The sequence below is a fragment of the Diadema antillarum genome, unplaced genomic scaffold (genome assembly GCF_040938485.1).
Source record: "Diadema antillarum isolate AM-2024a unplaced genomic scaffold, OU_Dant_1.0 seq00000183_RagTag, whole genome shotgun sequence".
NCBI lineage: Eukaryota > Metazoa > Echinodermata > Echinoidea > Diadematoida > Diadematidae > Diadema > Diadema antillarum.
Genome location: NW_027271250.1, coordinates 2,061,258 through 2,085,826, shown reverse-complemented (window position 1 = coordinate 2,085,826; position 24,569 = coordinate 2,061,258). Strand labels below are relative to the sequence as shown.

At 37.9% G+C, this 24,569-nt stretch overlaps 2 protein-coding genes across 2 annotated transcripts; one reads left to right on the top strand and one right to left on the bottom strand.

Moving 5' to 3' along the window:
* Positions 1-4,331: 4,331 nt before the first annotated feature.
* LOC139728548 (carbonyl reductase [NADPH] 1-like) lies at positions 4,332-7,889 on the bottom strand. Its single transcript, XM_071639484.1, has 4 exons — positions 7,869-7,889; positions 7,073-7,339; positions 6,237-6,343; positions 4,332-4,461 (listed from the first exon to the last, which is right to left on the bottom strand). Exons 1-4 carry the CDS (start codon positions 7,887-7,889, stop codon positions 4,332-4,334), a joined length of 525 nt encoding a protein of 174 aa, XP_071495585.1.
* Positions 7,890-13,650: 5,761 nt separating this feature from the next.
* On the top strand, positions 13,651-24,137 carry LOC139728580 (uncharacterized). The gene is made up of 11 exons (XM_071639517.1): positions 13,651-13,794; positions 14,670-14,820; positions 15,087-15,359; positions 15,912-16,007; positions 16,712-16,842; positions 17,590-17,675; positions 19,803-19,959; positions 20,762-20,863; positions 21,542-21,700; positions 22,415-22,510; positions 23,961-24,137. The coding sequence occupies exons 1-11, from the start codon at positions 13,651-13,653 to the stop codon at positions 24,135-24,137; spliced, it is 1,572 nt and encodes a 523-aa protein (XP_071495618.1).
* The last annotated feature ends 432 nt before the right edge of the window (positions 24,138-24,569 follow it).

The window sequence follows — 24,569 nt, the reverse complement described above, 5'->3', positions numbered from 1 at the left end:
GCAGCTGAAGACAATTTAAAAAAAAAAAATGAACATTGTGGTATGGTGGCCATCATTTCATGGCTACACTCCTTTCATACTTCATACACCGCCAACAATGCGTAGACACTCTCTTGCAAGCAGGAATGATTGCAGTGTCAATGCAGAGAGATAAAGACTAGGAAAAATCTGTGCAATGTGTGTGATTTGGTTCATTCTTTTCTCTGTATTATCCCTTTCAGCCCCACGTCACATTCAACAACTACACTGCATCATTTTGAAACAAAGGATTTTGAAGTTATAACAACTCAATGAGGCATATTAAACCATTTGTTGTGATTTTTGTTTGATATTCGGTAAGAGCAACGGTTTTTAACAGCAGGATGTATTAATGTTATTTGGATACTTTGTTACAAAGAGAGAAAGTAATGTGATCAAACATTAAATGCTAATATTGTATCTTCCTTCAATATCCCCATGACACAGGTTTTACCTGCAATTTGCCACTCAGTCTGAAGGGAAAACCATTTTGCATGGAGGATGAACATGACTTTGTATTAAATGTACTTCGTAATGGGCAAGACTTGGGCATTACTCACATGACATGGATAACATTTTCGTAATAATGATAATAATAATAATGATAAAGGACATTTATATTGTGCAGCTACTATAAAAATATACTCTACTGCGCATTACAAAGTAATAATCACAACATACATAATTCAAACATAGAATGCATTGTTCAAAAGATTACTTTTTAATTGTAGCTGCTTGCCTTACAAACAAAGGGAGATTATTCCATAATTTCGGTGCAGCATACAGGAATGCCCTGTCACCAAAATCTCTACCAAAATGTAAATTTCGGTAGAGTATGCACAAAATAAATGCATAAAGTGGTGTCAACGGGACCTAAATTTTCTGGCTGGTTCACATCGATGCTCATCACAAGGCAATCTAAAGATTTATCCATGCAGCATATTCAATATCAAACTAGCAATGTAATTTGTGGTCATTAAATACTGTACAAGTAAACACATAACAGCGGGGCAAATTTGACGGACAAAACATCCGTAAGTAAAACAGTATAATTGATATTTACCATCAGTTATTTCAGACGTAGTACAGATCCTGGGCTCTTCTCTGAATAGCCACAATATGCACAACATGAATCAAAAGCTGCAATGTTGTGATTGTGAACAGCTGTCCATCTACAAAATATAGATAGGTACATTCTCGGGATCATTTCGTCACATGGCCTGATGCTGGTCATGTTGTGTTGAAGTGCTTTTACAAAAAAACGAAACGAAGAGTTTTATTGCAAAACGAGCTAACTCAATTTTTGTTAAGTTCAGATATTTGTGATTAAAGCTGCTAAAAAACAAAGAAAATGATAAGAAAATACAGGATATTTCTAATCATAACTTCTAGAATATTCCTTGTTATGTCACAAGTGAGGTGTTGCTGGAAAGGTTTAATTTTGCTCTATCTGACGATGGACTTACTTTGACAAGTTTGAAAATTTTGGAAAATTTTGCAATAAAACTCTTCAAATGTAAATCCTCCATATCTAGACTAGCTCTAGACTAGCAAAGTTGTTTCATGGTGTTGCTAAGGGCCAGCGAAGCTTATTCAAAAGTGTTGGGGGGGGGGGCACTTCCTGGTTTCTTCAGCTGACCAGCAAAGAAAGAAAGAAAGCATGTCTCTGTCTATTTCTTTCCAGTGCCACTTAGGCACTTCCGGGATTTAAAAAAAAAAAGTAAGGGAGCCCAAAGTGATGACACCTTATGTATTCCTTTGTATGGTGCAAAAAAAAAGTGGGGGCAGTTCTGCCGGCGATGTTGCTCTACGAAGCTTCTGAGTGTGTGCAGAAGTCACAGAAGTCAAAGAAAACACACAGTCAGAGAGACATACAAGCAGAAAGACACACAAAATAAACAAACAGACACATAGCGATCCCAAATCCATGCAAAACTCTTTACACGCATTCCAATGTCATTGTTGATGAAATGTACATGGACCAACAAGAAAAGATTTCTAGAATAATTGATCCATTATAGCATAAAGAAACTCTATATCTTAATTCATATAGATATAGTATATTATTGCTATCTATACCTTTCCCAGCTGATTGTATGATATACATGTACATAAAATATTTCTTCTTTTTCCTTTTTTTTTTCAAATTGGGTGGCTGTCACAAAAGGAAGTCTTCCCACCAATACCACAACGTGAAATGAAACCCATATTGGCAAGGGGCAATCCTTGAAAAAGAAAACAAACTCTTAAAACTGAATTTCCCTATCATTGTTGATGAACTCGTAAACCTGTCGCCGTAGCAGAAACTTTCCATGCGGTTCGGTCGATCCCGCGGGTAGTGTGGCCAAATAAACGGGGGTATCGGCGCCCTCTAAAGTCGATATTTTCTGTCGACCGAAGCAGTTGTCCTCGCTCAAGTTTGCCGTCATCATGTCCGTCTGTACAAACCCTGGGCAACACTGGCAGTGTGAACGAGAAGTTTTTACATGTACTGCATCCGGAGAAACATTCTCAAACATACCGATTTCATCAGATGAAGAAGCATTAGAGTGCTGTATCAACTATAAAAGTAGCGATTTTTTCTTTTATAATTATGCTTTTCAGTGGTTCACTCTTTTCCATTGCCATATTTTTTTTTGATAAATATTGCTACATATTGGAAGGCGTGCATTATTCTTTTTTCGCTCCATTATAATTTGTACACATATTTTGCGCATCCTTGGAAATCTCTTGTGCTTGCATCGTTGCCAAGGAAACCACCCCTAATTTGCTGATCCCATAGCTCCACTCCGTCCAGCCTTCTTCCACAATTGTTCTCGCCTTATGCGCTCTGTGTGAAAAAAAAAAAATTAACAAATTACAGCACTACCAAGTTACCTTCCTTTGTTATTATGGCGATATAATTTGGTGTACATTATTATTGATGACGTTCACCAGAACGTAACTACCCCTTGTAGCATACTTGCAGTACCTTGCCAAACTATATTAAGCGTAAGTAATGCTGGTGTATCAGATTTCTAAATACAATGTGATAAACTGGAAAATATAGATATGGGACTGAGAAAATAATTTGGTAACAGAGAGGTTGTTGCGTAAGACTTCAGTATACATGCCACCGATATAAGTTGTAAAAGCAATGTATATAAATACCAGGCTACAAGAAGGTTCCATCAATGATATCTGTAAATTTGAATACACAGTCATATAGTCCGTCTTCAATTATCCGGTTATCTCTTATCCGGACTTCGCTATCATCTGGACATGTTCACACAGTGAAGACGAAAAAAAGAAAGAAAACAAAACAACATCGAATGATTTCAAACTCAATGGAAACTCCTACAAAACTCACACAATTTACCTTTGAAAAACGGACTTTAATAGATTACACCATGCACCGTTGTGATGTATAGGCTACTAATTACGCTACCAATTGGTCGGCAGCTACAAGTTGCATATACATGCACAGACATTTTCCCCATATTTTGCCAAATACTGGTAGCTTATCCGGACGGATGCCGGTTTCGACATGGCTAGTTATCACAGGTCGAACCGTGTATTTGATTTATGATTGAATTGATGGAATTAATCTCCGCATAAGGTGAGCTACTTCATGTTAGGTGCCAGTGCTGGTGCTGGATATCCTACGAAGTTTAGCTCCATAACTGAGCTCCAATACCAGTCGGTCAGATTTGCACTAGCAATATGCCAATTACAATCATCAATCCCCAAACTTCACACCACTACAAAGTCGATATCGTGACAAAAGTGTGCTTGGTGCAAGTCAAATAAAAAGATGCAGCCATGAATGCTTTGTATAACAACGGTGATTTAGAAAAAAAATGAACTGCTAGAAACATCCTAACATCCCCAAAATACAATGATCATAATTTTGCTCAAAGGCATAGATTTGTAAAGTCATGTCAAGAGTGTTTGTGTGATTTCCACGAGGGACAATTGCAGCAGTACAGCAGTACATGGTGATAAACTTGAAATCACCCAACCTGTATATTTTCATTTACTTGAATTTCTCCGTTCATGTGTCGCCTTCTTGGACTTAGCGCTATAAATATAGTAATCGAGCATAATTATGTTCACCCCTTTATAGGCCTACGTATTGTACCATGATGAATGTGGTGTAAAGTCAGTCCATAGTTATGTTTAAAAAGAAAAATCTTGTTGGATACAGGTTCGCAAGTATGTCAATAATAAAGAAAGAATTAACAACTGAAAACAAAAAAAACTTCCTTTCTTTGTGAGACTTAATATCACTCTCTAGCTTAGCAAACGAGGATCACTCCTGCTGAATCTTTTGCTTACTTGAGGAAGTCACTCATGAGGTCAATGACATCCTGCTCAGAAGAAACTTGCCGGAACTTCGCTCTCACTCTGTCTCCCACCTGCGTGAATGCCATGTGTGCCATGGTACTGGCCAAATGCACAACTCTGTACGGGTCAAACAGAAATAATGTTCTAAGTTGTTTCAAACTCAATTATGTTTTCTGTTTATTATTCATTAGTTGGAGAACTGACGATCATCTGGGCAGAAATCTGTAAAGTGTCAAATATTTGATGACTCGTACCTGACTGCAATTTCCTATGACATCAGTGGTTGAGGAGTATAAAGCGGGCAAGGCAAGCAAGGCTGGTAATGATGATGAGGGAGTCAAAGGACCAGACAACAGCATGAGTTAGGCCACAGATCCTCACAAGAAGAGGAGGGCGGAGGAGGATGGGGATGAGGCAATAGCAATGGCAAGGTGGAAGGAGATGCGAGGTGCTATTCAGGTGGGGCGGAGCGGGGTCGGGTTTCGTCAGGGTGTGTGATGGTACAGCAAGCAAGGCATGAAGGGTAGAAGGGATTTGGCAGTGGAGGCGGTTAAGGAGAAGGAGGAGGAGTACCAGTTTGCAAAAGCTGCACAACAGGGGGTGTGGACTTGGTGGGAAGGGGTGGAGCACAGGAAGGTGTCGTGGAATGTCCTCTCGTGGAGCTGTGTGCTTCATGATCAGCTCCGCCTTCGATGTTTTGCCTTCACCAGTGAATCTGATGAGGTGGGGCATCAATTTGATAGATGAAGGGTTTGCAAGAAAGCGAGGGGGTTGCTGGAGCACATGATAGTGTCAGCGTGTGGAGGCTTATTGCAGGCCTATACATGGAGGCATAGCCAGGTGCTGAAGGAAATGGAGGGAGTGGCAAGGGTGGCAGTGGAGACGAGAAAGAAGAATGTACCCCCTAGGTGAGAGGAATCTATTTTGTAAAGGAGGAGTCAGATGCAGTAAGAGAAAGCAGGGCCAAGGGAATAATGTTGGAGGAATGTTAGTAGCGGGGGATGATTGTAAGGTGGGGTGGATAAAGGGGAATCATACAGTGCCAGAGGAGGTGACGGTGACTGCCCTGCGGCCGGACATGGGATGTTGGTGGCTAGGTCTGTGCACAGGGTGGCAGTGATGGAACTGACTGTGCCGTGAGAAATGACGATGGATGAGGTAAGGGAAAGACAGTTAGATAGGTATGCTGAGTTGAGGGAGGAGGGTGAGAAAAGGGGTGGAGAGTAGAGGGGCATACTGTGGGAGGTTGGGTGCAGGGGATTCGCTTGACGATCGGTGAGGAGGCGGGTCGGAACGAAGGGATCGAGTATGGGTAGAGAGGGGGAAAGGTGGGTAAAGAGGATTAACTTGTGGAGCAGCAGAGACAGGATCTGCGTGGATCGTTGTTAAGGCATGGTGTGATGGTGGAAATATAGGGGGGGGGGGGGGGGAACGTTGGTATTTTGGAGGGAAAGAGTGGGAGGGTATCGGGGTGCTCGGGTATCCGGTGGGGCTGCTGTCTAGGGAATCCCAACGCAGCGCCGGCCAGCCAAGGGGAGGCGTCCAGGACTTAAGCCGAAACACTGGTGATCCCTGGTGTGTTGCTGATGACGACCCAATGGCACTGGCGGAATTAACACCTTTCTGTTACTTATCATATCATCAAGCATGAGAGAAGTGGAATGCTGGCTAGAGTAGATAATGCTGGCTAGAGTAGATAACTGACTCGCCACATGATTTATGAGTTGTGGGGAAAGATTTGATTATTCGTTGCCTTCTAAAAACAAACGCTTAATGATGATAATAATAGTCATGATGCTAATACTTATACTAATAATCAAACATGTCTGGAAGTGTTGTCGTTTAAAGTCAGTGGGAGGGGGGGGGGGAGGAAAAGAAAAAGTATCCCTTACCTTCCCCCGGATCGTAGAAGAGGGATGAGTGATCGCGAAACTTCCAGAAGACCAGTGAAATTGGTGGCAATGACTGTTTGGGCTTGGTCATAGGAGCTTAGGTCCTGCTGGCGAGGACAGAAATGAATGGGCGTAAGATTGATTTCACATTGATGTCCATAATGCCATAATGTTACGTTTTCACGACCTCTCTTCTGAACCATCTTTCTTCTTACACACCTGCCTGTCTGCCTGTATATTAATCTCCCTCAAAATGGGTGTCTGATCATCCACGTATCTACGTATCTATCATCCTATATGAATAACTCTATATGATATAACCGTATCAGGGCAATTACCTCCCGAGAGCAATTGCCCCCTGCTAAGGTTAGTGACAAGGTTAGAGTAAAGATAAGGTTAGGGTTAGGTTAAGTCGAGTTTGAGTTAGGGTTAAGATTATTGGTTCAGGATTAGGAGTAGGGTTAGGGTAAGGGAAAGGGTGTGTGGTAATTGCTATAGACCCTAATCAAGTTGGGTCTTGATTACAACCTTCGAATAAAAGAGTATAAATTTCCCCCTTCCATTCAGTAGATAGAATAGAGTTTAAAAAAAAAAAAAAAACTTTATCTAAAAGTTATTTTTCGATCCAAAATCAAAGAAGAATATTTAAGTTGCATCAAATTCCTGTTTTTCAGAACATATCAATGATGATGCGGGAAAGGGTTAGTTGCTCGATTATTGATCAAAACATAATATTTTTTTAACATTTTTATGAGCAAATCAATAGGCGAGTTGTGGGGAATCTGTAGGAAAACAGACAATATTTGCAAACAATGATCCCAATAATTATTTTGTACCGGTGTCCCTATGCCTGCATTGTTGACGAGAATATCGAGACCACCGTGTGTCTTCTCGATGTAGTCACGATATCGAGAGATGGTTCCTGCGTCCGTGACGTCCAGGATGTGAAATTTGGGTGTGAGGCCCTCCTTGCGGAGCAGCTCAACGGCCTGTTGCCCCCGGCTTTCGTCTCTGGCCGTGAGGTAAACCACGCCGCCATCACCCAACTGTCGGCAGAGAACACGAACGATCTCCAATCCGATGCCCTTGTTGCCTCCAGTAACCTGTGGCGGATGCGATGAGGTTAGAAACTATGGTTATGGAGATCATATAACTTCCAAAGATTTAAGTCTATCTATCAGATCTATTGATCGTTTAAGTGTATCACATTTGGGGTCGATATGACATTTAGGGTGAAAACGTATTACATTTAGTGTTAAGGTGAATTTTGCATTTATTTAGCATCGATATTACATTGAAGAATAAAAATGTATTACATTTACAGTTCATATTACATTCAGGATTAAAAGTATTACATTTAGGAATGATATTACACTAAGGGTCGATATTACATTTAGGTTTGTTATTACAGTTTTTAGCGTTGTTATTACATGCATTTTTTTTATAGGGGTGATACCAGGCAGACCACGCACCCTGCACGGTTTTAACTTCCTAATCTTACCGAGAACCAGGGCTCGCCTATGGACTGCAAGGACAAGGTCTCTGGAAGCTGCATGCCTTTCCTGCATGCGATAATTTCAAGAAAGTTACAAGCAATTTAAGTTACCAGTGTGAAACGGTTAATCAGCTTACCACAGCTACCCGAATCGCCATTTTAAGTATCTGCTCAGTGATCCAGTTCGAAGGGTTGATACGCTGCACGTCATGCAGGCTACTGGTATAACTAGGCTAGTCCATATTCAGCTATACTATAGTATCTGGTTTTCCATCATGTCCATGATAGAGGCCATTTAGTGTGAGGTGGGACCGTTATCCCGGGTTATGCACCCTGCTCTCTGCGTCGAATTAATGAAAGAGGGTCGTTTCCTGGGATCGTTTACATGCATGAGTTGTGACCAAAATGGTTCTATCCGGTTGTTACTCTCTTTTTACACTAGGGACCTCCATTGTATGTCCTATCCGAGAGACAGAGATAGTGGTTTGCCGCTTTCTGGAAGGGGCTGGTATGATTACACACAATGACTCGGGAATCAAAATTCGGGAATATGAAACTTGAGAATGAGACACTGCAACGGTGTAAAATAAATAAATAAAATAAAGTGCAAAGGAATGTTTCAAAGCTCTCACGTGCATTTCTAAAACAGGTATACACGTTATGTAACCACCCTGATATTGTATTGTAATGAATTTTTGATAGACCATAAATAATTCGCACTATCAAACAGTAGATGCAGTCAAGAGAAATAGACTAGCTTATACTGATGCGTTCAACTTATAATAGGCATTATCACTATTATCTATTCATTTATTTATCTATTTATTCATCTATATCTATCTATCTATCTATCTATCTATCTATCTATTTATTAATCTATTCATTCATTTGGCATTTCAACATAAAATGCTAAGTACAAACAGAAAATTATTATTACTATCGTGATTATAAAGAATGCGTGGTGATTCTAGAGACATACCGCTGGTTGCCATCATCAAAGAATCAAGCTATTCCACCCATCAAAATAAAAATTTCATGAATGTCTTGTCCTCTCTTCTCCTCAAACCTCAGGCAATCTTTCTCGATACCAAGAAAAAGTATTTTGTTATAAATGTACCAATAAGACAGTGCAAAATGTGAATGGTAAATTGGTATAAACTATATTGACTCAAATACAAGCAAGTGCAATAATATGTGACTTGATTAATATGTAGGGCCTGCATGTCACAGATTCTATGAACATATTTGTTTTTTCGTTGCCGGGACTAAGCAAACAATAATCAGTCCACCTGTTTATATATAAACTCCTCAAAATAAGTTCTGCGATCAAAGTTTAATATATCATATTTCTCTTAAACCTGCATTATCTTCATTAAATATGACATCATGAGAAAGCCTGATTAATTATCTTTAAAATGGCATCTCACTTGCTATATGATTTGGTGTTCTTGGAATGTGCTAAACAGCTCAGTATGGGGGCAGATCAAAGGTGTAAAGTCGCAACAATTCTGCTATTGATAACAAACAGTTTTGATGAAAAAAGGCCACAGGAATAAGCAATGCTGAAATGAGAGCACTTTCAAAAACTCCTATTTCCTAGACATTAGATGACTTTTTGGTCAACCTTTATGTTTAATTTTAATCTGCAGATATTACCACAGTTTCTAATTCATGGATGAAGTCTGGAATCTATTGATAATCTCACAATGCATTCTTTTCTTCAAGCACTTACCTTCCCTGAAACGACAAAGCAAATGGGAACTACACTGTTTGACATATTTTTGACATAACATGTTTGCTCTATTTTGCAAATTTTTCACATTTGACCTTTCCTCATACTCAGTCATAATGTGCATTCCAGGAATGCATAATGTAAACAAGTGAGCTGTTGTAAGAGAATAAATTAATCAGGTTTTCTTATGATGTTTCATTTGAATGAAATGATGTAATTTTAAGAGAAATATGATACATCAAATTGGACTTGCAGAACTTTTTTTAGGAGTTTATATATACATATTTTATTATACTCATTTTTCTAATTTCCATCTTCAATAACGCTGTTTCCAATATATTAACTTTCAAAGGCGGTCAAGCTGAAACAATGAAAGAAAATGTAAAAGACAGCGAAGAGATAGGATAAAGAAGAAGAAATAAAGAAAAAAAAAGAACAAGAAAAGAGGGAAGGATATTTTGTCCTGGCTTGTCGCTAGTGCACGCTCAATAAATTTTCATTGCCGGAAAAAAAGAAGCTTCTTTTGGGATTACTGATCTAAGTCGCGCGTGAAACCGGTTTGGGGGTCAACGGCACGTTTTGACGAGGACGACTCACACCTTTATTAACATGGACACGTGAGAACTGGACTAGGATGTCACATGCAGTTGTTGGGTACAAATGCCTGGTAGGGTATAAACATTGGAAATAATAATATCAATTGCACCACGCTCATCTCACAACAACATGCCATGAGGATTATGTATAATGGTCTCTTCGACTCTCCAAACAACTCTGCGCGTGTCACATAGAACTTTCATCTCTGTTGAAGGAGGGCATTATATGCATTCCTTCGTAATTCAAATGTAGCATTTCATCATTCAATATATTCTTTCATTCAGTTTATATCTACCTCAGAATAGTGTATGAATATAATAAAAGGTAAGACATTATAAAAGTAGTGACCATCATCATGAAAGAGGTACAAGACAGTATATTCATTAAACATTTTCTCTAATTAGTTATATTGAAGATTTCGTTGTTTAAATACAAAAGATATTGTGACACAGTGGTATTACTAGCATCAACGCATATTCTAAAAAAGTCCGTAATGGTGTCTATGAGTAAAATAGTGTGTGTCCGTCTTACAAGATCGCGCGTGCTTGAATTAGGTCTCTTGGTTCATTTGGCAGCTATAGAGGATTCAAGCACACCTCCGCAGCTTCTCGATCTCGGTCAAGGGTTAATCGTTTTTCTTTCAAAACTAAGTGCTTTTACTTTCACACATCCTGCCGAAACTGATATTGGATTTATAAACCTTTGAGGAACTCTTCACTGATTTATCGCAAAGTTTTGACGAATCTTGGAGGATTTTGATTCGCGAACATTGCCGCGTACCAGGCAGTGGAATAAGGCAGGATGGGTGCGAGCGGGTCTGCTGAAAGATCGTCGTCAGTCACCACGTCACAGAAGAAAATAAGCCACATTGTGGGCCATGGACCATACAGTCCAAGGTATGTCTTTTTTTTTCTTAGTCACCATCAATCTACCTTGCTCAGAACCTTTTTCATCTGATTCATTTTCATGCCACCTTGCAGCTGTTGCTGGTCGTACACCTCATACTACAATGTTTTGAATTAATCCTTAATGAACTGTTATGCTGGAAAGATGAAACGATATACTTTAAGATAATTTCCGTCATTGTTCAATGAACACTAATTGTCCATTTGAGAAGTCATCGCAATAGAATTGTCTTCCAATATTAGTTAAAGCAGCGAACAAAACAAGACAATACACATTGATATATAGTATGATTAGCCTGGCAGCATAAACGTTTAATGACCTAAACGTACATTTTCTGGGGTTTATTGTTTGCTTGTTTGTTTATTTGTTTGCTTTTAAGCTGACCTGATCACTCCTCCAATTTCGATTTCTCAACATGATGAAGGAAGTTTCAAAACACTCCTATAAGGCTGATTGACAAGAAATATTTGAATATCTGATTGTTAGTAAAGTGGTAAGTGAAGAATTTGGACGAATAAATAGTTGATGTTTATCATAGAGATCGAAAAGAGAATAAGGATTTGTATAGAAAGATATTATAGAAAGTGCACGTAAATTTGAATAATGACAAGTAGTCCAAGATCAGGAATACTGATAATTCATAGCACCTATAGTACCAATAATGCAAATGATAATATCAAATATATGCTACTCATTAGAAATGGATTATAATAATTAGGAAAATTATATACCAGGATTATGCATATAATTATTATGATGATAATGATGGCAAAAAAAACAACAATATAACAACGGATTCTTATTTCTCAATCTATCTAAATTATATCGAATCGTATTGTGAAGCGGGGGGGGGGGAGAAGAATACAATACGCCATGAACAATGAAAGATTTGTGTGAGCTACATTTTCAGGTTTGAAAGAATAAGACGTTTGCACAGGACGGATATGAACAGGTAGCTGATTCCACAGACATCACGGTGGAAGAGCTGGAAATGCTCGGTCACCAAATGATGAATTAGTTCTTAGATTTACAAGTAAGATCTTACCAGCATAACCGAGGCTATACGACCTCGTACGTATTCCAAAATAGGATCGTCAATATACGAGGAAACAAAATCATTCATTGGTTTTCGAGTAGTGAGAAGAATTTTGTATCCCATACGATCTTTGGTAGCCAAGTAAAGCTTTTAAAGATGAGTATATAATGTGGGTGTATAATGTCCCTTTTACATGGTATTGTCCTATAGATGCAGTTCTGATGGCAGAGTTTTGTGATCTTTGCGCTTGCATCTATACGTCTATAAGATTTTTCTATCTCTCTATATGTATGTCTATATATATATATATATATATATATATATCAATCATACATACATATGTATATATGTATCTGTGTGTGTGTGTGTGTGTGTGTGTGTGTGTGTCCTTGTATGTATAATTTTGGCATGGTAAAACAAGTTCGACCCATTGTAAATAAATCTATCAGATATGAAAGCTTGCGTATACTTCTTAATAAGAGCGGGTGGATGTCTTCCGATCCTTTGGTTCATTGAGAATACTATCAGTATTACGTAATTGACTTCGAATAGTTCCGACGCATGATGGACATACTGCCCTCATCCCGGCGTCTTGTAAAGGTCATTTGTACTTTAAATGAAGAACTACAATATTGTTGTTACGGCTTTGGTGAGTGACGCGGGTATCGTTGCGGATTTCTGTGGCTAACTAGTTTATTTCATTTCCACCAAATCAAAACATTAACATACACAAAATAACACAATAACAATCAACAAGTATAAGAAACAAAGTAGAATATGTGAAATTAACAATACCATATACTCATCACATGATATTATACAAGCAGATGAAACTGAAAGTTGTAGGAAATAGAGGAGACGTGCTGAAAAGCTGTGTGGACGGGTGCATCAGAGCTGTGTTATTATGTAAGAGAACTGGCTTATGTGCGTGTATATGTATGTGTGTAAGTGTGTGTGTAAATGTGTGTGTGAAAATGTGTGTGTGTGTGTGTAACGCAGCTAATTTGCTTACAAGTCAATGCATAAGAATGTGAAGTCCTACATACCAACAAATACACACACAAACAAACAGACAAAGTTTTTAAATAAATGAGTTACTTTTACATTATCCCTGAAATTGATTGTCGTATGCATGGAAAGGAACAATTAAACAAAAAAGGAAGAAAGGAAGATTGAAAAGGGGAGTTAAAAGAAGCAAACGTATATATGAAATATACATTGGATTCCATCCCTCTGAACAAGGAGATGCAGACTCCATTGCACGAGGGCATGACAAAACTACTGCAAAAAGTGTAACAACATTTCACAGAGGGTCGTGCCGGTTTTGCTTAGATATAATACACACGCTGAAAAGATTTGACGAATTGATTAGGGCTATGTAGTGAAGTATTGGGATGCTTTTGTTGATGGAAATGGACAGAAAAGGGAAAGGACAAATGAAATCCTGCATACGAAGTGTAAGAGTTGAATGCAGAAACCGATGATGTTTTAGACTTTAAATGGGAGAATTATGACATGTATTTGAATCATTGAATTCTGACACAATACAAATCACCTTTTCTATTACTAAATTTACAAACTTCATTTCATTTACGAATGCACATTATTATATTGTATACATAGCAGGAAGTCCGATGACGTGCCCATCATGTCACGTCAGTCCTCCTCGTCATCGACCACGCCTTCGACTGCCGATTTGGATGACGACCTGGCGAACCTGGAGTTTCCCTACGAGAATATAGTGATGGAGGGCGGAGGAACCCAGGGGACAGCTTACGTCGGGGCTTTTATGGTTCGTGCATTTTTATTCATTTGATATTATTATTTGTTCTCGTCTAAGAATTTTTATCTGCTCTCCATGTGCCACAACCATGTACGATTATTCGGCGATTACAGTCACACAAGCTTCTTCCTTAAAGTCATATTTCTGTAATATTTGTGCAACCTGAACATTTTTTTTTTAATTGACTAATTACCAGTGTGAGTATACTGTGTGTAGATGTGCATATTTTGCTTGTCTGTTTATAATGAATAAGTAGATCTACAACAATTTCTGTTCATACTGTACATTTTCTACATTAATTTTTTTAAAGAAAAAATTATTGAATTTGATATTATATATGTTTATGGAATAGGACTAAAATGCAATCACAGGACAATATACAAAGCTAAGTAGTTTCAAACCTTAGAAAGAACTCAATTACAAACGATCTTCAGACCACTAATTGCCAAATGGGATTTTTTTGAGGGGGAGACATGCTTTGGGGAAGCGTTACTTAAATTTGCTCTCAGATTTAGAAATCCTGTTATTCCATTTCTCAAATTGCATGACACGTGTTTGTAAATATAATATTAGCCATTCTGTAAAGAGGTTTACCATGTCTATATAGAACACAATGTCAGTATATAAGCCACGGTTTAGAAATGTATAGGGTGTAATTTTGTGAGTGATGTGAGGATGGTTTAAGCTTGCTTTATTTGATGCATCCTGAAAGTTTCTATAATCGTAGATAAGTAATTTTTCTTCTTTTTTTAATTCAATAATGATTACTATAGTCACCATGAATGTATTCTATTGTCATGATATCGTCATGACCATTACTTATTCAGTATTTATACGCTTATACAACATTTGGCCCAATGAAAATTTTGCGTCGACGGTTGTAGGAGCTGGAACGTCTGGGCTATACGGACAAGATCCATCGCTTTGCCGGGACGAGCGTGGGGTCCATGATGGCCACGTTCCTTGCTGTAGGTCACGACTCTAAAAGGGTTGCCGAGGAGATGGCGATTGGTTCTAAAGGCCTCGATTACATGGGTGAGGTTTCAATTTCACTTCCGTAGGAACTCAACTAGAGGGGGCATATACACAAAATAGTAAGTTCATATCTTTCTAAGTTAAACGAAGAAAGTTAATGTACTCACATAATACTGCTGTTCTTGGGAAATATTTTGAATGTCAAAATCGTAAAAATTTATTTTCCTACTTATGAACTTCCATCATTTTGTTTGCTTTTAAATGTCCTTATCAAAGTCAACTGGAGTGGGGCCTCACTTTAATAATGATGTTATTGTTTATATCAGATGCTTCGTGCGGCGTGCTGAGCGCGATCCCTAATGTCTTCCGGTCCTACGGCTGGCATCCCGGGAGACGGTTGTACGAGATGGTGTGCCGGATGGTGGAGGAAAAACTTGGTGATAGGAAGGCCACCTTCAAGGATCTCTACGAACAGACGGGGCGGGAGCTCTGCGTGGTTGTCACCAACATCAGTAGTATGATGGAGGAGTACTGTCATGTTAAAACCACGCCCAACATGCCCATCGCCGTGGCGGTGCGAATGTCGACCGCTATCCCGGGTAACGTGATCAGAGTACAGGCCTACGTCAATCTGTCCAAGCTCTATCCCCACCCCCCCCCCCCCGCTTCCCCGTACCTCCTCGAACGCCATAATAGAGAGAGATAATGATATGACATTTACAATGTCAAATACTACAAAGATGTATAACAGAAATCCTTGCCCTTAAGAACTGCAGTATGGAAATCATCCCTTTTTGTTGATAGGGTCTTTGTAAAGTGGATTTGGATTATCATTCACAAAAGCGAACCCATGTCATGATCGATCTATTTTGAATCCAGTCCAATCTGCTTATCATCATAACATTGTTACGAAAGCAACCGACATGATAGAAGGTGTAACTACAGGTTGTAGGTGTAAATGCTTGAAAATAATATTCTATTGACTATTGTGCGTAAAAGAAATTGGTCTGAATGAGTTCTTTGTTTTCAATTCAATTCAATTCATTTCAATTTATTTCAATTTATTTCAATTCAATTCAATTCAATTCAATTCAATTCAATTCAATTCAATTCAATTCAATTCAATTCAAATGATTTTATCGTGACCACAGGTGTGTTTCAGCCGTACAAGAGGATTTTTACCGGACAAACAGACTTGTATGTCGATGGCGGAGTCATCTGTAACTATCCTGTCCACTGCTTCGATGGTAAGACGAGAACTAAAAAATAACAAAAACCATTGTGTGTGTGTGTGTGTGTGTGTGATTAAGTAATACTTATCAGTGCCATTTCTTGTGCATTGATGTGATAATGTTTGACAACTGTTTCATAGGATACTAATATCTTCTAGGTAGTGGACTCAATCACAATTTTTATCCCTTGATAAACACGTCATTGTCTGCCAAAGTCTTAATGCCAACTGTCTGTAAGGAATGGCTTTGATAGTGGCATTTAGATGCTCAATTTATTTAGCACGCTTTGATCAAGACAAAAGAAAAAAACCAACCCAGGATAATATACATAAGTACTGAAAATCCTTTCCAACAAAACGAAAAGTGTGTTGAATTATATATACTTGCTGTCAAACAAAAAATAATAATCGTTGGAATTGACACCGTCTATTAGATACAATATGCAAAATGCTGTCTGCATAGGCATATCTTCATTTGTACTTAAATGTCTGCTTTCGTATAAACTGAAGTGTCTTCATTTATGCTGAAATGTATGTATTCATATACGGAAATATCTTCATTATTTTGTTTCATGCATGAATGTATATATTCGTGCTGAAAAGTATGTATTCATATACGGAAATATCTTCATTATTTTGTTTCATGCATAAATGTATATATTCGTGCTGAAAAGTCTGTATTTAATTATTTTTCGTGCTGAAACTCTCTCTATACTTCAGGATGGTGGCTATCCATGAAACCTGAGGACTCATTTTTGCGGAGAATGCAGGATCTTGAAAAGATTGCCAGGTTGCTAATGAAGGAGGAGCGCTTTGGAACATTCAATGACAAGACGTTTGGGATGATTACAGTAAGAATAATGATTGATGAAAACAAAATTTCCCTAAAGATAGGAATAACCAATAGAGTACATCTGCTAACATGAATTTACGAGGACATAATATTTCAAGAATTTACAAAATCTGACAATTCACTCTGAGTCTTTGTCAATCCTATTCCTGTTCAATTTCTTCTGCTAATTACATTGCAGCATTGATTCTTGAAGGCATATTCACAAGAAGTCTGTTGTAAACTACAGTGTGATCTGCTTCGTATGACAAGTAAAATTAATGAACACTTTATGCTTTCATAGTACGATGATATTTCTAAACCTGTCAAAACATTTATATCGAGCAAGCAAACTTTCAAACCCGTCGTCGTTTCATTATCGACTATATCTGACTGATCTGTTCAAAATCTTGCCGAGAAATCTTGAAGATCTCAAAACTCCATTTTCTATAACTGTGATATATATTCAACATCAACTCACAGCTCCTGCATTCCCTAGTATTATAATCATTCTATTAGTATTATATCACTAGTGTGATTGTTATTCTTTTTCTGCTTTTTCTTGTTCTTCTTCTTTTTCTTGTTATTATCTATATCATTATTATCATCATTACTGTTATCATCGTCATGATCACTCTCATTATTATTACCATCATTCTTTTAATAAAGTTGGTCACAAAAACAAAGCTGTGGATTTGATGACTGTTATCAATTTGTAGTATTTACTTTTCCTATTTCACACATTATGCTCTTTCTACTTTCGTCTCAGTTCAGTGAGCATGAATCCCACACACTTCCAAACAAGCCCGAGCTGATGTCAACACCGGCTCCTCTGCCCAATACAAAACTCGCAAGGTACAACAGTAATAACGCCATACACTTGTGTGTGTGTGTGTGTGTGTGTGTGTGTGTGTGTGTGTGTGTGCGTGCGTGTGTTTGTGTTTGGGTGTTTGTGTTCGGATTTATTTGGGGTGCTGTTCGTTATTCCGAAGGTTCGCGAATACGGAAATAAACTCGGGTTCGGTATTCCGAAATATTTGCATTCCCTAAAACTATCGATGTTCGTTAATCCGAAAATCAAAGAGAGTTCGTTAATCCGAAAATGATAAGAAGGTGCACGCTATCGGACCTTTGGAATAACGAATGTCAGAACATATAACTAACATTATTTCATTTTCGGATTAACGAACCCTCGGAACAACGATCCTCATTTTATTTTCGGAGTAACAAACCTTCGGAATAACGAACCAAGGAAGAACCAAGGACTGCTGTATACAAAGGAAAACTGCTGCACTGATTCCCCTCCAAAGGACGGGCACTTTTATGTTACGGAATTTATATGCTATTATTAATCCATATCTATGTCCATACTGTTTTATTTTCAACACATAGTTTCAACCCATATGTTGCAAAATGCATATATCTATTGTGTATTTTGTAAAACTTCGTATTCTTCAAATTCATGCAATTCTTACGTCGAAATGTTTCATTACAACTGATCGACATATTGCCCTTCAACAACGTAAATAAGCACTGAATTGTTCAGTGTTTTAGTAGTAGCCATGGTAAAAAATCATGCGCGCACATACTTCGTATTCTTGTTTGGAATTATTTTTCTGTCAAGTACACAAATACACACGGACATGCACACACACACACACACACACACACACATACACACACACACACACACACACACACACACACACACACACACTAAGTCTAAGATAGCAAAACCTGCTTGTCACGCGATGCCACTTTTGATCTAAGCTTAGACTTTGTAGTTGATCTTTATTGTAACAAGCCAGGGGTTAATTCGAAGTTCTATACAATTATGATTGTAAAGCTTTAACCTTCCCTCGCCAAGATAATAATATTGAGAATTGTGCAGGCGTAAAACTGGTTCTACGCTCATCATTAACCCGTTCCTTGCTGGACCTTTGTTGCCTCGATCTGTAATTAAAGTCACTTAGGATTTCATGAATTCAGTATGGAAGGCGTTAAATGTGACTGCCCATTCGCGTCGTTGAACTCTGCCTGGCCTAACTCATACGTGGCAGAACAACAATGATTACTATCAGCTAATGAATATGAGCACTCGGTTGTATCAAATGCCATGATATTCACAGATCACTTCAGCTGTTGTCGAGCTTGACGGACGCAAGGAAAGCAGTTACAACTTCGCTAGATTTATGTCGAAACGTCTACACACGGGCAAGACTATTATGAATACGACCTGTATAATCATCGAAGATTAAGAGTTAGAGATAATCTTTAAATTTCAGAACGTCGCGTGAACGTAACTTTAATCTCCTTAACGCTAAGAAGAAGTGTGGGGAGCGGGGCAGAACGTGAAGTGATATTGAGAGTTTCGTGCCAGTGAATGTGTGCAGTCAATCTCCATAACGTATACAGAGACTGGTGGGCGGCAAAAACCAGAAGAAATAGAACACGAAGGCCTATAGATCAACCATTCCATACCTCGAATGCATTGTTTTTACAGCTCCTCGATCCCCCCCCCCACTCTTTCTGGAACACAGAAACGGTAAAAACTGGATAAAGATATGTGCCATAAGGTCAAGAGCAACGGTCAAAGGTCAAGTGAAAGTGTTTAAATTCCCAAATATTTACCTTCTGAAACAATAACCAGTCTTCCCTGAAAATGAAACCTAGTTCAAAGAATTCAACACATTCTTGACAAACAGGTCATTTCATTTTTTTTTTTTTTTTGCTTATGTGAAACTTTCGTCTCACATTTTCAAGATGTACTCTAGACCTATTGGGAGAGCCATGTGGTATGGCGAAAGCATACCATTTGCCTTAGGGACATTGTACATAGTGTTGTTATGTATATTATTATGTGAAATGTTATGATATCGAGAGAAGCTGACGTTCTCTGTCGATCAAACTGCAATTTTAGCCACACGAAGCTACTTTAAGAGCAGCTCTTAATGTCTGATTCAATTACTCCCCTCCATCCAGGGCCCATATCAAGCTCGATGCCACTCGAAAGCAGACGCTGCGTAATCACCATAGGATGGCGACGGCTATGAATCGTTTCCTGCAAGTCCTCAGCGAAAACGACGTCGACGAGAATCAAACGATCAGCCTCGACGAATTACAAAATGCTATTGAAAAGGTAAACAAAAAACCCGAAGTACAAACCACACACAAGAACAATCAATATGGGAACAAAATTCACTGTGCCTAAACGGTCAAAACATTTTAAGAGCTCACGTTTTTATCCCAAATATAAAAAGTAATCATGGTCTATTTCTATTGTCATGAGAATGACGTTTGAATCATATAAATTCAAATTCATGCTGCAAGATATCAATAGGCGATATCAATGTCTATAAAATGATAAATTTAAATAATGGAAATGCTCAATACAATGAAATTATATATTATGCCCTGCAAGGGCTCCAGATAATGTTGAAGTAAAATATAATCCCTAGTCTGTTGAGGATGGTTTGATTTCGCTACAACACGCATTTCTCATAGACACTTGCCCGAGTATACTCGGGACTCGTCCTCAACGGGCTTTGGGGGAAATGTGTCTTGAGCTTTAAATTTGAAATTTGAAATGTTTAATTGCTTCACAGCATTTGATACCGAGGAGAAAAAAAGAAGAAAGTTAATGTGGAAGAGAGGTGATTGGATTGGAATTCAATTAGAATGGAATGTTTCACATAATCCATGGCAGTATTATGGTCAAGGGCAAAAAAACAAACAAACAAACAAACAAACAAACACATCGGGAAAAGGATTAAGTGTGTGCGTGTGCGTACGTGTGTGTTTGAGCCTGGCTGTCTTTAGGCAGTGTCCCTGCATCAGTATAATTGTGTAAGATGTACAGACAAATTGAAAGGTTGGATAGGCTTGAACACCTTTTACCCACAGGAAAATGCGCCACTTCTCAATTCTTTGCTGTCACATAGTCTGGGGACAAGTTTTCCACGGAGGACGCCAAAGTCTTATTTGGCGAGGGCGCCACCATCGATGAGATCTTTAAACGTCTTGACACCAATAATGACGGCAATGTGAGTACACAGTAAAGAGAAAATATGGAAGTATTAGTTTGATCAGATTGGAAGGAAGAATCGAGATCAGAATCGAATGCTTCACGTTGTCCAAAGCAATATAATACGGTTTAGCATTGGAAATAATGCAGTCTTAAGACATTGTGATGTGTAGTAGAGTGGATGTACGGTGTGCCTTTGTTTTTAATACGTGAAATAAAATGAAATAAATTCCTTCCTTTATACATTGTTGTAGTCAGTCCATAAACAAAACGCTAATTCTAGCTAACCAAGAGATTGAAGGCAAATTTAAATGATTAGTGTTTTAATAATGGCAGCTCTGTCAGTGAAGGTAGAGAAATGATATCAGAACGACGAACGTGGTCACTATCATTCGCTGAATTAGGGACAAACTGGATTTAGGCATACTTTCCCCGTCTTATATTTTTTTAAAGAAATGTCGCTATTGAATAACACACCTATTATCATCATGATACGAGTTGTCAGTTAAAAAGACAGTCATCACCATCATCATAGAGATAGATAACCATATAAAACCACAGGGGTCTTAATTACTAAAATGTATAAAATATAATCTTTGGTGCAATACTTTTCTGTTGGTGGTCATTCGTCACTACCAGGAGGAGCATTCTATTTCCGAGGTCATCACAATATCATTTTCGTGACCTTTTACCTCAGATCCACTTCCAAGAGTTGATGTCCTTTGCCGAAGAGGCAGGCATTGGAATACAGAGTCAGTACATCGGGTCTGGACGAAACGATATCAGGTCGACTAGTCAGTTTGTTGGCGGGATCTTCCAGACGTTACTCACCAGTGTCAGGCGGTCATTTTTGGCGGTAAGGCTGCCTATTATCGCATACTGTACGTATCCATCATTCCATGTAGATGGGCGTGATGCTATGAATTATGGCTATTTATGTTCTGAACAAACGCTGTATTCAACGGCATTTCTGAGTCAAATATTCAGGATCGAAAAAAAAGAACAAGAAAATAATTAGGGAGTTTCGACTCAGTTTCGGCATACCCATTAAGAAGAAAACATTTGCCTTGTAGAAGCGTCAATTTAGATTTCCATGGAAATAAAGCGACAATGTTTCCTCGGAGATATGACTTTGAATCGTGATAATCTAAAATAGAAACAAAAATGCTACCATAAGATACGAAAAAAAAAACTACTTTAACCAAAAATCTTTTACTCATTACGACATCACATCTGCCTAATATCCTCGTGTAAATCTCAAGTAATACCATCTTGTGTTTTTGAATGTTCCTACACTTCCAATATTCTACTGTAAACGTATTTTCCCTCTTACATTTTATAATAATTTGTTCAAAATTATCTATAATGATTTGACATGGTATACGCGAGTGCCGAACCAATGCAAAGAAAAAATAAACGAAAAACATATTTCCTCAAATACAATGTATATGGAATAAAGATACTGTCGCATTAAAAAGGTTGAATGGTAAAAAACGTTCTGTAATTTGCTTGCAATGTTTATGATTATCCTCGAGAAATACAGAGTAAGTGATGTTTGATTCCTATACAGGGCCACGACAGTGATCGAACAGTTCTCATCAACACGGTTTACGTCAAGTCGCTTGACTTTAAGAATGAGCAAGAAGATATGGACTACATGATTGAGGTACTTTTTGCCTTTTTAAATGGTTTGTTTTTATATGATGAAATATTAGTGGATACAATGAGTTGTCGCTCTCATCATACTTGATGCGGTGGAGAGGACCGTCCAGGTATTTTGACACATTTATAGATTTGCCAACTATGTATATTCAATATCTATTTACTTATCAATCATTGATACATGTTTCTTACGTATTTCCAATAGTTTTTGTATTTGAATATGCGTTTGTATGTTTGTTTGTTTGCACATAATCTTTGTTATGGAAAAAAAAAATGCACGTATCCATCCAGAATGTCAAAGTGTGTATTTTCTTCCAAATTTATGTTTTCTTCTGTCAAAAGCATCAAAATTTATGCCGATTCTGAAGTCAATCTATCTCCAATGTACATGGAGATCTAAACTAAAATCACATCAATTCCAATGCAATTGTTCAAATTAGGTCTTGATATCACTTCTCCTGTTTTTTTAAGTTTATCAATCGCGGCCGAAGCGTCGAGAAAATGAACAATAAATGCTAGATCAGATTTTACAAAATGTTTGTAAGTCTTGGTGGCAAGATATGACATTTGCCACTTTTAAAGGTATAGTTAACTCTCATTCCGATACGATTTTAATTCAAACGTATTGTTACTTCTTCTCAACGAAGTATTACTTTGTATACAATCAAAAATACACAGAATTATTTTCTTGTACGAACTCTAACAGGAGTAATTTTTTTGCAGGCTTTTGGCTGATCATGTTCAAACTTGTGTGGACAATAACCCGTCTTTGAAATAAGTCCAAGTCAAAACGTAGCTGTTGTTTTGAAAGAAAAAATCGACAACAAAATCGATAACATGCCGTGCGTGGAAATGCGTTGTTGCGATATGATCATTGCAATGTCATGCCATTATTCTGTCAGTTCTTGAAAAAACATCCTAAAAATTTACTTATTGGCACTGAAATTACAGATTTTATTCTGAAAATTATCATCCGTTATGTTACCATTGCTTTTGCTAGATATCATGTTTATGTAAGTATAAGAGCAAGGTAGCTGAATTTGTGTTTACGTGTACTTCATATCATTGTTAACCTCATTGAGTATCTTGAAACCGAAAAATATGTGCTATAAAAACATATTATCATTATATTTGTTATTATTCTTATTCTTATTCCTATTATTTGTATTATTGTTATTATTATTATTACTACTTCTACTACTAATAATAATAATAACAATATTAACAATAACAATAATATTCTTCTAACTATAGTAGCAGTAGTAGTAGAAGTAGAAGCAGCAGTAGCAGTGATGGACCCAGGGGGCGTCCCCTTTATTTTTTGTTTAAAAAAAAAGAAATAAAAAAGAAAACTAGGGGGGCGTGCCCCCCCCCCCCCTTACGGAATACTTGAATCCGCCCTGAGTAATAGTAGCATTAGTAGCTGTTGTATCATTATTATATCAATATCACAGCAAGGACGACGTGGCATGCGAGCTTTCCTGACGTACCAGAAGGAGAAGGGACGCCTCACTCCTCGAAAGGGTGTGGGAAGAGAGAAAAGTGAGCGACGAGTCGGGGAAGTCTGCCCGAGTGAATTATCCGTCATCGTTGAATCCAGTTTTGAGATGGATAATCATGGACATATGTAAATGTATAATACTGCTTATGCAAATAAAAACTTGATATAGGACCTAGCTTTAAGCTGGCATCATCTTGCAACACACACACATACACACACACACACACACACGCACACACACACACACATATATATAATTATATTCACGCATGTGCATTACATACACATGGAGAGTCTATTTTATTGTCGTACACTTATTTTTTGTTGATCTGAATTCCGTCCTCAGAAGATGAAAATTCGAACAAAAATATCACGAGTTATTTACCTCCAGAAAATTACAAATATCGCACGATTTCATGATTTATTTTCCCTGATTTTGGAAATATGTTCCACAAGTTAACCCCTCTAGAAAAAGTTTTTTTTCGCGCGAAGCAAAATCACATGTGCTCCTAATTCCGAACAGGTTTTTCGTAATGGGGTTATCGACATATTTCACATCTTA

Coding starts and splice junctions, on each gene's coding strand:
- LOC139728548 (XM_071639484.1), bottom strand. CDS start 7,889: ATGGCGATTCGGGTAGCTGTG. Junction 6,344..7,072: donor ATGCAGGCATAGGGACACCG/GTACAAAATAAT, acceptor TGTCCTCGCCAG/CAGGACCTAAGCTCCTATGA. Junction 4,462..6,236: donor CTTCTACGATCCGGGGGAAG/GTAAGGGATACT, acceptor TGACCCGTACAG/AGTTGTGCATTTGGCCAGTA.
- LOC139728580 (XM_071639517.1), top strand. CDS start 13,651: ATGTCACGTCAGTCCTCCTCGTCATCGACCACGCCTTCGACTGCCGAT. Junction 15,360..15,911: donor AATGTCGACCGCTATCCCGG/GTAACGTGATCA, acceptor TCGTGACCACAG/GTGTGTTTCAGCCGTACAAG. Junction 20,864..21,541: donor ACACCAATAATGACGGCAAT/GTGAGTACACAG, acceptor CTTTTACCTCAG/ATCCACTTCCAAGAGTTGAT.